The 14,815-nt window shown below is 35.2% G+C and overlaps 1 protein-coding gene across 1 annotated transcript in view; it reads right to left on the bottom strand.

The window, feature by feature from the left end:
- TUT4 (terminal uridylyl transferase 4) overlaps positions 1–14,815 on the bottom strand; it is a 100,564-nt gene that overhangs the window by 76,435 nt on the left and 9,314 nt on the right. The window contains exon 3 of the mRNA XM_052637043.1: positions 10,500–10,616. Within this exon, the coding sequence (XP_052493003.1) occupies positions 10,500–10,616 (117 nt within the window). The remainder of the gene's footprint in view (positions 1–10,499; positions 10,617–14,815) is intronic.

The raw sequence follows: 14,815 nt of genomic DNA, 5'->3' as shown, positions 1-14,815 counted from the left end.
GCATCAATTCTTTGGCGCTCAGCCTTCTTCACAGTCCAACTCTCACATCCATACATGACTACTGGAAAAACCATAGCCTTGACTAGACGGACCTTAGTCAGCAAAGTAATGTCTCTGCTTTTGAATATGCTATCTAGGTTGGTCATAACTTTTCTTCCAAGGAGTAAGCATCTTTTATTATACTAAGTGAAGCTGGTCAGAAAGAGAAAGAAAAATATCATGTAACATCACTTATATGTGGAATCCAAAATATGACACAAACAAACTTACTTTTGAAACAGAAACAGAATTAGACATAGAAAACAGATCTGTGTTTGCCAAAAGTGGTGGGGAGAGATGGACTGGGAGGCTTGGGATTAACAGATATTCAAACTATTATATATATAGCATGGATTAACAACAAGATCCTGCTTATAGCACAGGGAACTATATTCAATGTCCTGGGATATACCATAATGGAAAAGAATATTGGAAAGAACGTGGGGCACTTTCCAGGTGGTCCAGTGGCTAAGACTTCGTACTTCCAATGCAGGGGACCAGGTTCAATCCCTGGTCAGGGAACTAGATCTCACATGTTGCAACCAAGATGCCACAAGCCACAACAAAGATCAAAGATCCCGTGTGCTCAACTAAGATCTGGCGCAGCCAAATAAATAAATAAACTTAAAAAAAAATAATGTATACTGGGATTCCCTAGTGGTCTAGTGGTTAAGAATCCACCTGCCAATGCAGGGAACACGAGTTCAATCCCTACCAGGAAGATTCTATATGCTGCAGAGCAACTAAGCCCATGCCACTACTGAGTCCATGTGCCACAACTACTGAAGCCCATGTGCCTAGAGCCCATGCTCTGCAACAAGAAAACCACCACAATGAGAAGCCTACACAGCACAACCAAGAGTAGCCCTGCTGGCTGCAACTAGAGAAAGCCTGCACGCACAGCAGTGAAAACCCAGCACAGCCAAAAATAAATAAATAAAAGTTACTGGCTTACAAGACCATGGGCCAATGATTTAAGAAAAAAAGAATGTATAGATCTGAATTATTCTGCTTTAGAGCAGAAATTAACACAATATTGTAAATCAACTATACTTGAATAAAATAAAAATAAATGCATGTGTGTATATATATATATTCTGTGCTCATTACTGTTAGACAATTTCACTGGGTATAGAAATATAGTTTTTTTAAAAAAAGGACTTCCCTGGTGATCTAGTGCTTAAGACTCTGTGCTTCCAATGCAGGGGGCATGGGTTCAATCCTTGGTCAGGGAAGTTCCTCATGCCGTGTGGTGTGGCCAAAAAAATAAAAGAAATCTATGTTGACAGGAGATTTTTCCTTCCTCCAGAACTCTGAAGACACTATTCAACTGTCTTCTGGCTTCTATTGCTGTTATTGATAAGTCAGCCAACATTCCCATCCTCTGCACCTTTGTGAATGACTTTATCTTTTCAGCTGCTTTTAAAAAAGCAACTTTACTATGGATATAATTCATATAAAATAAATTGCACATATTTAAACTTTACAATTTGGTTCATTTTTGACATATATATATATAATAAAACCATCAACACAATCAAGATAATAAACATACCAATCTCTCTCAGAAATTTCCTCATATCCCTTTGTAATCACTCCATCCTTCTTCTACACCCATATTCTGGGAACTACCAATCTGCTTTCTATGATTACAGCATAGACTGCATTTTCTAGAATTTTATATATATGGAATTGCACAGTACATAGTCATTTTTGTCTGACTTTTTACACTCATGATACTTAAGATCCATCTATGTTGTCGTACAGTCAATAGTTCACTCCTTTTAACAAACAGCATAAAAAGATATGGATATACCACGTGTATTTGTTCACTTCTTTGGCTAATTATTAACATAAAACTGCTATGAATACTCATATACAAGTAAGTGTAGAGACATATGCTTTCATTTATCTTGGATGAACCCATAGGAATGGAATGGCTGAATCATGTATTAGTTATAAGTTTAACTTTTAAAAAACTGCCAATATGTTTTCAAAAATGGATGTATTACCATGTGACCTAGTAATTCCACTTCTGGGTATTTATCAAAAAAAAAAAAATTAAAACACTAACAGGAAAAGAAATCTGCACTTCCACGTTCACTGCAGCTTTATTTACAATATGCAAGACATGGAAACAACCTACATGTCCACTGATGGATGATTGAATAAGGAAAATGTGGTCCATATATACAACTTAACATTATTCAGCCATTAAAAAAAAGTAAATCTTGCCATGTGAAACAACATGGATGGACCCTGAGGGCATACCGTTAAATGAAGTAAGTCTGACCAAGAAAGATAAATACTGTATGATCTCACTTGTATGTGGAATCTAAAAACAATAGCAACAAAAACTGAACTAATACAGAGAACATATTGGTCATTGCCAGAGGCAGGGATTAGTGGTTGGGGGTGAGCGAAATGGGTGAACGTAGTTAAAAGGTAAAAAAAAGCTTTCAGTTATAAAATAAATCAGTCCTTAAGATTTATATATACTTCTTGGTAATTATAGTTAATAATGCAGTATTGTCTATTGAAAAGTTGCTAAGCATAAATCTTAAAGTGAAGATTGAGGTGAAGTTCTCACCTCAAGAAAAAAAAGGTTATGTGTGGTAGTTGGTATTGACTAAATTTATTGTGAATATTTCACAAAATATATATATGTTGAATCATTATACTGTACATGTGAAACTAACATGTTGTATGTCAACCAACTCTCAATTAAAAAATAATTTAAAAATAAACTTTTAAAATAAAAGGTGGATTATTGGGTTGGCCAAAAAATTCATTCAGGTTTTTCTATACCATCTTATGCTATGGAAAATCCCGAACAAACTTTTTAGCCAACCCAATACTATTTTACATTTCCACCAGCACTGTTTTAGACTTGCCATTCATTCACACTTGGCACAGTCAATCTTTCTAATTTTAGCTGTTCTTATAAGTGCAGTGATTTCCCTGATGAAGAATAATGTTGAGCATCTTTTCATGTGCTTGCAATCTGTATGTCTTCTTTAATAAAACGTTGGCTCAAATCTTTTGCCCATATTTTTATTTGGTTGTTTGTTTATAGTAGTTCCCCCTCATCCTTGGAGGATACACTCTAAGGCCTCCACTGGAAGCCTAAAACCACAGAAAGCACTGAACCCTGTAAATACTACTCTCTTCCTCTACATACATACCTATGATAAAGATTTATTTATAAATTAGCCACATTAAGAGACTACTCAAATTGCCTGCATCACTACTTTTGCACGGTGGGGCTATTATTAAGTAAAAATTACTCAAACACAAGCACTGTGATACCACCAACAGCCAATCTGATAAGATGGCTACCAAGTAACTAACAGATAGGTAGCATACACTATGCAGATACCCACATTATGGGCAGGACAAAGCCAAACAAGAAATTTCACCACACTATTCAGTCAGAACCAGACAAGGAACAACCAAGGAGTTCATCAAGCCTATATATTGTCACCCTGCCTATTTAACTTATATGCACAGTACATCATGCAAAATGCCAGGCTGGATGAAGCAGAAGGTAGAATCAAGATTGCTGGGAGAAATATCAGTAACTGTAGGTATGAAAATGACACCATCCTAATGACAGAAAGTGAAGAGGAACTAAAAGAACCTCTTGATGAAGGTGAAAGAGGACAGTGAAAAAGTGGCTTAAAACTCAACATTAAAAAAAACTATGATCATGGCAAGCAGTCTATCACTTCATGGCAAACAGATGGGGAAACAATGAAAACAGTGACAGACTTTATTTTCTTGGGATCCAAAATCACTGCGAACGACTACAGTCGTGAAATTAAAAGACGCTTGCTCCTTGGAAGAAAAGCTATGACGAACCTAAGACAGAGTATTAAAAAGCAGAGACTACTTTTCCAACAAAGGTCCACATAGTCAAAGCCATGGTTTTTCCAGTAGTCATGTACCTGTGTGAGAGTTTGGACCATAAAGAAAGCTGAGTGCCGAACAATTGATGCTTTTAAACTGTGGTGTTGGAAAAGACTCTTAGACACCAAGGAGATCAAACCAGTCCATCCTAAAGGAAATCAACCCTGAATATTCACTGGAAGGATTGATGCTAAAGCTGAAGCTCCAATACTTTCGCCACCTGATGCAAAGAACTGACTCACTGGAAAAGACCCCGATGCTGGGAAAGACTGAAGGCAGAAGGAGAAGGGGATGACAGAGGATGATATGGTTGGATGGCATCACAGACTCAATGGACATGAGTTTGAGCAAATTCCAGGAGATAGTGAAGGACAGGGAAGCCTGGCATGCTGTAGTCCATGGTTTCACAGTCAGACATGACTGAGCTACTGAACTGAACTAAATTCAGAATGGCATGCATTTAAAACTGTACGCTCTTTATCTGTGGGATTTTCCATTTGATATTTTCAGACATGGCTGACCAAGGGTAACTGAAACCATGGGAAGCAAAACCATGAATAAGGGGTGATTACTGTACTTATTAGTGAGTTTTAGAAGTTTTTTATTTCTTCTAGATACAACTCATTTACCTGATATGATTTGTGAATATTTTTTCCCAATCTGCAGCTAGTACTGTCATTCTTTAAAGATATCTTTCAAAGAGCAGAAGTTTTTAATTTTGAGTAAGTCCATTCATCATTTTTTTCCTCTTTAGTATCATATCTAAGAAATTTTGCCCAATCCAAGGTCATAAAGATTTTCTACCATATCTTATCCTGGAAATTTTATACTTTTAGGTTTTACATTTAGGTCTATAAGTAAGGTATGGATCAAAGGTCTTTCTTTATTCATGGATATTTAACTATTCATAAGTTTAAGAGAGTGTAATTTTTCCACTGAATTGCCTTTGAATCTCTGTTAAAAAAAAAATTAGCTGTTCACACAAGTGTGCCATTTCTATACTCACTATTCTGCTCCACTGATCTATTTGTCTATTTGATGCCAATACCACACTGCCTTATTACTATAGTTTAAGTCTGTAAAGCAGGTGTTGTTAGTCCTCCAACTTTGTTGTTTTCAAAGTTCTTTTGAAATTTCTAGGGCCTTTGCTTTTCCAGATGAATTTCAGCTTTTCTTTTCCTTCTTTTTTAGTTTATTTTTATTGAAGTATAGTTGATTTGCAGCATTTTGGGTTACAACAAAGTGATTCAGTTATACATACATATGTATGTAAATACATACAGATATATTCTTTTTCAGATCCTTTTCCATTATAGGTTATTATAAGATATTGAGTTTGAGTGGACTTCGGGAGTTGGCGATGGACAGGGAGGCCTGGCGTGCTGCGATTCATGGAGTCGCAAAGTGTTGGACACGACTGAGCTACTGAACTGATAAGATACTGAATATAGTTCTCTGTGCTATAAAGTAGGTCCTTGTTGCTTATATATTTTAAATATAGCAGTGTATATTCCAGATGAATTTTAGAATCAGGCTTTCAATTCAGGGTTTTGTTCAGGATTAGGCTGAGTGTACAGATCAGTTTAGAAAGAAATTTAATAATATTAGTTCTTCCAACACATAAATAAGGTTTATTTCTGCATTTCTTTAGCTCTTCTTTAATTTCTCTCAGGAATGTTTTATAATTTCTGTGCATAATTTTGCATATTTTTGATGCTATTGTAAATAGTAGTTTTTTGAATTTCACTTTTGTACTATTCATTATTAGTATATAAAAATACAATGGACTTTTGCATGCTGAGTTTGTATTCTGCAACCTTGCTAAACTCATTAACTCTAATAACTCTTTTCTGATGTCACTGAATATTCTATATAAATAATCACATTTACCTACAAATATAGTTGTACTTCTTCTTTTCCAACTTAGATAGCTTTCCTTTCTTTCTCTTGTCTGAATTCACTGGCTAGAACTTCGAATAAAACGCTGAATAAAAGTGGTAAGAGTGAACATATCTACCTTTTTCCCCAATTTTTTTACTGTGATAAAACATACATAACAAAAAATGTACTATCTTAACCATTTTTACAAGTACAATTCAATGGAATTAAGTACATTCATTTGTTGTGCAACCATCACCATCACACATCAGCAGAATTCTTTTTATCTTGTAAAACTGAAACCTTTCCATTCCTCCATCTCCCCAGACAACCACCATTCAACTTTCTGTCTTTATGATTCTGACAACTCAAAATATCTCATATAAGTGGAATAATTACAGTATTTGTCTTTTTATGATTGGCTTATTTCAGTTAGCATTAACTTACTCAAGGTTCTTCCATGTTGTGACATATCAGAATTACCTTCTTTTTTAAGGCAGTATATTTCAATGTATGTATATGTAACATTTGGTTTATCCATTCATCTGCTGATGGACAGGTGAGTTGCTTCCATGTTTTAGCTATTGTGAATAATGCTATAATGAACATGGTGGTACAAATATCACTTAAAGACCCTGCTTTCAATTCCTTTGAGTTTATATTCAAAAGTGTAACTGTTGGATCATATAGTAGTTTCATTTTTAACTTTTTGAGGAACTACAATACAGTTTTCCATAGCTATACCATTTTCATGCCTGTCTTTTTTCTATCTTAAGGAGAAAACATTCAGTTTTCGCCATTAAGTATAATGTTAGTTGTAACTTCTTCCCAGATGTTCTTGAGGATGTTGAGAAAATTCCTTCTATTCCTAGTCTGCTGAGATTTTTTTTAATCAAGACTTTTTAAAGTGCTTTTTCAGCATCTACTAAGATGATCACGTTTTTCTTCTTCTGTTTGTTAATATGATGAATTACAGTGATTCATTTTCTAATGTTAAACCAAAAATGCACTCCTGGAATAAATTCCTATTTGGTCATTTTGTATTTCCTCCTTTAAACATATTGTTGGATTCAATTTTCTAAAATAACGTTTAGAATTTTTGCAATTATGCTGATGAGGGATACTGATCTGAAGTTTTCTTTCATTTCAATATCCTCTTCTGGTTCCTGTATTAGAGTAATATGGTCCTTATAGACTGGGTTGGGAAGCATTCCTCCTCAATGTTCTTAAGAGTTTATGAAAAAATGGTACAAATGTCAATTATCACAGAGCTCAATGATGCTCTTTTCTTTTTTCCAAGTTATTTTTTCTTTGTTTCATTATTTACTTTCATTCCTGTATCTTTAAGTTCACCAATCTCTTCTTTTGCAATGTCTCATCTGCCATCCTTCATACTGTATTTTTTATCTTAGACATTATAGTTTGCATTTCTGTAAGTTCAATTTGAATCATTTTTATATCTTCCATGTCCCTATTTTTAGGAACATCAAGAGTAGTTATATTAACCGTCTTAATGTCTTTCTCTAATTCTACTGTGTCAGTTCAAGGTTGCTTTTGACTGACTGATCTTTCTTCTCTTCACAATTTGTATCTTCCTGCTGCCTTGTACTCCAGATAATTTTTGAGTGAATGGCAGACAATGTGAACTTTCAGGGGAGGATGGACATTTTGTATTCCTAAAAATATTCTCAAGCTTTTTTCTCTGACATGAAATAATTGAAAATAGGTTATTTTTTGTTGTCTTACCTTCAAAACTTTTTAGTTGGCACCAGATTTAGCTTAGGGTTAAAGATTCCCCACTACTGAAATAAGATCTTTCTGACTACTCTACCCAACTTCCCACAAAGTATGAGGTTTTTCTTTTTGCTTTTCCATTAAAAATATATATATATTTATTTATTTATCCAGCTACACTAGGCCTTTTTAAAAATTTTATTTTCTTATTGTTTATTTTTGGCTGTGCTGGGACTTCATTGCTACACACAGGCTTCCTCTAGCTGCAGAGAGCAGTGGCTACTCTTACTTGTACTGTGCAGGCTTCTCATTGTGGTGGCTTCTCTTGTTGTAGTGCACAAGCTCTAGGCATGTGAGCTTCAGTAACTGCAGCCCACAAGTTCAAAAGCTGTGGCTTATGGCCTTAGCTGATTCACAGCATCTGAAATCCTCCCAGACCAGGGATCAAACTCATGTCCTCTGCAGTAGCAGGTGGATTCTCATCTGCTATACCACCAGGGAAGTCCAAGAAGGCTTTATTTTAAAGTAAGATTCTGTTCATATTATCAGGAAAGTTATACATTGGAAAAGATCCTAGTAGCAGTCTGAATATCATTTTAGATTTCATGTGAAGCTGTTATATATATGGGTAAAAATACAACTCTTCCTTTCGAGATTTTTCTTATTCACAGATTAGCTATTTGAGTTCGGGGTTTAGCTCATTTTAATGAACTCACTGTGTGTGCTGAGTCTTAGTTTGGGCACATGGGATCTTTCATTTTCGTTTCAGCATGTGGTATCTTTGTTGCAGCATGTAGGATCTTTAGTTGTGGCATACTGGATCAAGATCCCTGACCAGGGACTGAACCCAGGTCCCCTGCATTGGAAGCGCTGAATCTTAACTACTGGATCACCAGGGAAGTCTCATGAGGTTTTTCAGTCTGGACAGTTAGAAGATACTATTCACGGCTTTGGAGGTGCACCGAGCACTATTCTAATCCTTTCAGATGGTTCTTTCCCTGACTTCAGGCAGCTTTCTCACATGCGTGCACCAATCAGTATTGCACTAAATATTCTGAGGGAACTGTTCATAGATCTTTGAGTTTCTGCCTGTATAGCTTTCTTTTTTGTTTTTCTGTCCTACAAACTCTAGCCACACTGTACTCCCTGAAGTCAAGTTCATCTCCTCATCTCTGGGAGCCCATTGCATTCTGCTCCCTATTGTACAATCTGAAAACTCTCTCAAATTGGAGTAATCATTGAGCTTGTTTGTTTTCCCTGTCAGTCCTTCACTGCATAAAGAAAAACATTACTAGTAATATTTGTCTTTTTGTTTTGTTGCTTATTTCAAGAAGGTAAATCCAGTCTCTATATTACAACTTCACTAAAAGTTCAGGACAGCTGATTTTAAGGTTGGTTTGGGTTTTCTTAAATATTCTAAAATTTCTCTGTAATGTATATAATGTGTAATGACTTTCTTTTTAAGTTTGTTGGGAATTCCCTGAGCTTCCTGCAACTAGTGATCAGCACCTTCCAACATTCCTTGAAATTTCTCATTTATTATCTCTTAAACTATCACTTTGTCTCTACTGAGTGAAGTCGCTCAGTCGTGTCTGACTCTTTGCAACCCCATGGACTGTAGCCTACCAGGCTTCTCCGTCCATGGGATTTTCCAGGCAAGAATACTGGAGTGGGTTACCATTTCCTTCTCCAGGGGATCTTCCCGACCCAGGGATCGAACCCGGGTCTCCCGCATTGGAGGCAGGCACTTTAACCTCTGAGCCACCAAGGAATTAACTCTTCTGAAATGCTAACTGAATAAAAAGAGGCTGATAAAATTTGAATGATTTCTTTCCCAAGTTGTTGAATATTTTGAATGCATTTTTCTTCCAATAGAAATGTACTTATCACCAACTATGCGTCAGATACTGTACTTAGGAATGAAGAAAAATAAATAAGAAATTAAATCTGTCCTTGAAAACATTTACATACTGAAGTCTGCAAGAGGAGAGAAGCACAAATATTTATCATACATAAATATAAGGTTTTCTGATCAAGTCACTATGGACACATGAAGAAAGTATCTGTAACACAGACTTGCTAGAAAGGTCAAGTAAAAGAGTATTTCTCAGAGAGGATATCTTAGAGATAAGTTAGAAGTTATACAGACTAAGTATTATAATTTTGAAAAGAAAAATTAAATAGCTAACATACAAATGAATTTCAAAAAGAAAACATTCTAATAACTGATCACATATGAATTCCCAAAGGCCCTGCATGATCTAGACTTCTCCAGCTTCACCTCATACCATTTTTCTCCTAGCTCTCTTGCTCCAGTCATACTAGACTCTTTCAGTTCCTCATATGTCATGTCCTTTCACAATTTAGAGACCTTTATTCATGCTGCATTTTTTGTGTAAAATGCTCTCATCTCACCCTTCTATGCCACTTAGCTTTCTGCCTTTTAAACCTCTACTTCAAGGTTCAACAATTCAAATATCATTTTCTTAAAGAAATCATCCCTCCTCTACATTAAGTAAAATATCCTTTGTACACTTCCTTAGTATCACAATTCCCCCTTCAATGAAACTCATCATACTTAAATCCTTATTCATTGTATGCTTTCACCAATACTTTAGAAACTCTGAGGGCAAGACCCATGACTATCTTATTCACCACGCCATAGAGCTAACACATAAGAACTCAATAAAAATCAGTTGGGACTGACTGTACCTGACTTTTAAGCTTAGGAATCACAACATACTTTAGGATGAGCAAACTGGTCACTGAGCAGGTTCCCCTCCTGACCATCTAACAGAAGAAGGGCAATCAAACTTTCAATACTATCATATCAGTTACTACTATGAGAATGGACACACACTTGGTTTTTCATTTCATTAATAAAAATATTTCATATAGTTTTATCATTCAATAAATAAATATCTTCTAAAAAGACTTACCAAAATGTTTTTCTTATGTCGTTTCTCTTTTATATGTTTATGAGCTCCCTGGATGTTTTCAATGTGAATTAAGCAAAGTTTGCATAGATATCGGCAATTGGTATATTCTGGTGAGCGCTAAAAAAAAAAAAGTTATAAACACATTTTTTCAGAAAACAGAATCAGTAAAAATTTTTTACTATATATGTTAATACAACTATGTAAATATATGAGGCAAAAATAAGCAGTGAAGTAATACTTTTTAATAAACAATTCAATACTCATACACCCAAGAGGTAGGTATCCTTTTAAAGTAGTCATCGTAGGAGATAATATACTAAATTCAAACAATATCATGTATTCATCTAATATAGTGTTTAGAATCCATTGTAAAATAAAAAAGGCAGTATTATTATTTAGTGTTGCCAACACTGCCAAAAACTGGTTTCAAAATTTCAATCTTTTTGATTCCTATAAAAGATAAAATCTACTCTCAAATTGGGGATTTCAAAACAATCTACAAATACGGGGCTTCCCTGGTGGCTCAGTTGTAAAGAATCTGCCTGCCAATGCAGGAGATGCAGGTTTGATTCCTGAATCAGGAAGATCCCCTAGAGAAGGAAATAGCAACACACTCCAGTATTCTTGCCTGGGAAATATGGACAGAGGAACCTTGCAGGCTTCAGTTCATGGAGTCGCAAAAGAGTCGGACACAACTTAGCGACTAAACAAACAACAAGTACTATAAATACAGAAGACAACTCCAAAAGATGAGTTGTGAAAACACTCTAATCAATTACAATCACATGGGAATAAATGGATAACCTCTTGAGGTAACTACTATGAAAGGGAAAACAATTACGTCACATGGAAAGCAGCAGTCACAATACTTAAATCATACTTTCTACATGCAATCTTGAAATAATAAAAAGTTTAAAATTTCAAAGTGCCTGTTATATGCTAGGCACCATGCTAGATGTTCGACATAGAATTTATCATTTTAACTCCCCTAATAATCCTATTACATTGGTATTATCTTCATTTTATACACCTGAGGGGGAAAAAGCTCACATAGCTTGTAACTTTTACAAGGATACAACAGTATTACAAAGTAGACACTGATTTAATTTCATGTACATCTGAGTCCAAAGCCAAGAAGAAATCACCAAAGACCCTAAGATGATACAATAAAAAATTATCAAAACACAATGAATCTATGTTGAATTTTAAAACATTGTTTCTAGTTCCTTACACTGAAATTGCAGCAATGCTTAATTTTTACCTCATACTGAGCTTCAATAGGCTGCAAAAAGATTCTCTTACTTCAGAACATATCACAATTTCCTTTAAATACGAAACCTGCCCCAATTTAGCAACAGTCCTGCCACAGATCAAAAATAAACATAGCTTTCACTTACAGAGTATCCATTATTATTAACCTTACAATACCCCTATGAGGAATTCCTCATTTTACTGGCAAAGCAACTAAATCCCTAGAATTAAGAAATTTGCCCAAGGCAATAAGTAAGAAAAATCAGTTCAATCTAGTCATTTCTTTAAAATTACTTCAACTCTGTCCTTATTGGGGAATGAATTAAGCCCTCACAGATACTTCTCTTAGTTTGTGACCATAACTTAATTCACCAAATATTTTCTGAGCTCATACTATATGTCAAATATTCTCTATGAGCTGAAGATAATAATATAAACAAAATAGATGAAAATTCTTGTCCTCGTGAATTTACATTCTAAGATAGAAAGACAGGTAATAAATAAACAAATGCACAAATAAAAAAATAGGAATTTAAGGGAGGTATCTTCTTTTTAAAAATAGAATCATCATTTACCAATAAAAATGACTTGAAGTAAAGGACTGGGTTGTATGGATGTATGAAGACATTTCAAGTGAAGAGAAATGTGAATGCTAAGACCCTGAGGAAGGAATGTGCTTAATTTGTTTGAGAAACTACAAAAAAAAAAAAAAGCTACAATGACTGAAGAGAGAGGTAACAGAAGTCAGATCACAAGGCCCCTTATAAGGACTCTAAGGATTCTATGCGTGAGGGGAAGGTACTGAAGACTTCCGAGCAGAGAATTACAAGATCTAATCTAACTTTACAGGGATCACTTGCTTTCTTTATCAGGAAAAGAAACAAAAAGAACTTATTGCTATTATAAGCACACTGCAATAATCCAGATGACACTGACTTGATTCAAGGTAAGAATTGTGGAAGTGGCGAGAAGGGCTGGACTGAGGAGTTGAAAGCATAAATACAAAATACCTAAAGCCATGAATATTGATGATGTCACTAAGGAAATCATATGCTCACTTATCAGACAACTTTTTCAAATGTAAAATGTGAGCAGACAAGGACATGCCTGGAATCTTTTAAGAAAAGCTTGATGTAACACTAAATGGGGAGACAAAAGGCCTGAAATGACATCTCAACTGATCTTGGATAAATTTCTAACACTTAAACCTGCTTCTGTGGCCATAAAAACGAAGTAATAAAAATTGCCCTACTTGGTAAAATAACTCATTTCTACAAGTAGCTAATCTTTATTTAGTACTTAGCATACACCAGGCGCTGCACCAAGAACTTTATCTCTACTATCTAATTGTCATAGCCCAACAAGCAAATTTCTACCAACTTCATTTTAATGATAATCTGAGGTTTAAAGTTAAATAACTTACCAATGTTAACCAGTTTAAAGAAGTTAAATAACTTACCAATTCTAACCACTTACTTAATCAGTAAGCGGCAGAACTAAGACTCAGTGACTCCAAAACCCATTCATTTAACCAGGATGCAAACTATCTCTAATTACTAACCAACTACTATGTGCAAGGTACTGTATTAAACATAACAGTAAATAAGACAAAAATGTCCTCATCATCATGAAGCTTCTAGTTTCACAGAAGGGACACATGAAAAATACAATGGTTAAAAATTTCTTTATTATAGTTATAGTATTTTATTTTACCATTAACAAACACATTGGTAAGTTTACATAGACCAGCTAGAATAAAGATTTGTGTCCTGAACAACCAATGGATCAAACAAAAAATAAAAGGGAAATTAAAAAGTTTCTTGAGACAAAACTGGAAAAATAACATACCAGAACCTGTGGGATACAGCAAGAGCAGCTCTAAGAGGAAAGTTCAAAGCAATAAATGTCTATATTAAGAAGCAAAGAAAATGAAAGTGAAAGTCACTCAGCCGTGTCTGACTCTTTACGACCCCATGGACTATACAGTTCATGGAATTTCCCAGGAAGGAATACTGGAGTGGGTTGCCTTTCCCTTCTTCAGGGGATCTTCCCAACCCAGGGATGGAACCCAGGTCTCCCGCATTGCAAGCAGATTCTTTACTAGCTGAAACACAAGGGAAGCCCAAGAATACTGGAGTGAGTAGCCTCTCTCTTTTCCAGCAGATCTTCTCAGCCCAGGAATCAAATCAGCCATAAAAAAAAAAAAAAAACAGAAAATCCTACCATTTGCAACAACATGGATGGATCTTGAAGGCATTATGCCAAGTAAAATAAGTGAGATAGAGAAAGATTAATACTCTATGATCTCACTTTTATATGGAATCATTTTTTTAAATCCCTCAAAGAAAAAGAGATCAGACTTCTGATTACCAGAGGCAGAGGGGAGAAGACGAGAATACTGGAGAAGTGTGGATAAAAAGTACCAACTTCTACTTATAAGATAAATAAGCACCAGGAATATAATGAGCACTGCTGTTATGATATATAAGAAAGTTACTGAGAGTAAATCCTAAAAGTTCTCATCAAAGAATATTTATTACTTTTTTCTTATCTTTTTATTGCATCTATATGAGAAGATGTTAGCTAAACCTACTGTGGTAATTATTTCAATCCATGTAAATGGAATCATCATGCTATACACCTTAAATTTATATGTATGTCAATTACTCCTCAATAACACTGGAAAAAATAAAAGCTGTAATTTTAAAATAAAAAAAAAAAGATTCCTGGGCATGGCGAGTCTAAGTATTTCATAATCAATATTTAACACTTACTATCAGGTGGCACAGTCATAAAGAATCCACCTGTCACTGCAGGAGACACAAGAGACTAGATTTGATCCCTGAGTGGGGAAGATTCCCCTGGAGTAAGAAATGGCAACCCACTCCAGTATTCTTGCCAGGAAAATTCCATGGACAGAGGAGTCTGGTGGGCTACAGTCCGTGGGGTTAAAAAGAGTTGGACACGACTGAGCAGGCATGCACAGATGGGAAAATTTACTCTCTTGATCTACATTGATCCCCAACCTTTCTGGCACCATCAATGGGTTTCATGGAAGGTAAGTT

This window comes from Budorcas taxicolor, chromosome 3 (genome assembly GCF_023091745.1).
Source record: "Budorcas taxicolor isolate Tak-1 chromosome 3, Takin1.1, whole genome shotgun sequence".
NCBI lineage: Eukaryota > Metazoa > Chordata > Mammalia > Artiodactyla > Bovidae > Budorcas > Budorcas taxicolor.
The sequence above is the reverse complement of the archived record's forward strand: the minus strand, read 5'-3'. Positions and strand labels throughout refer to the sequence as shown.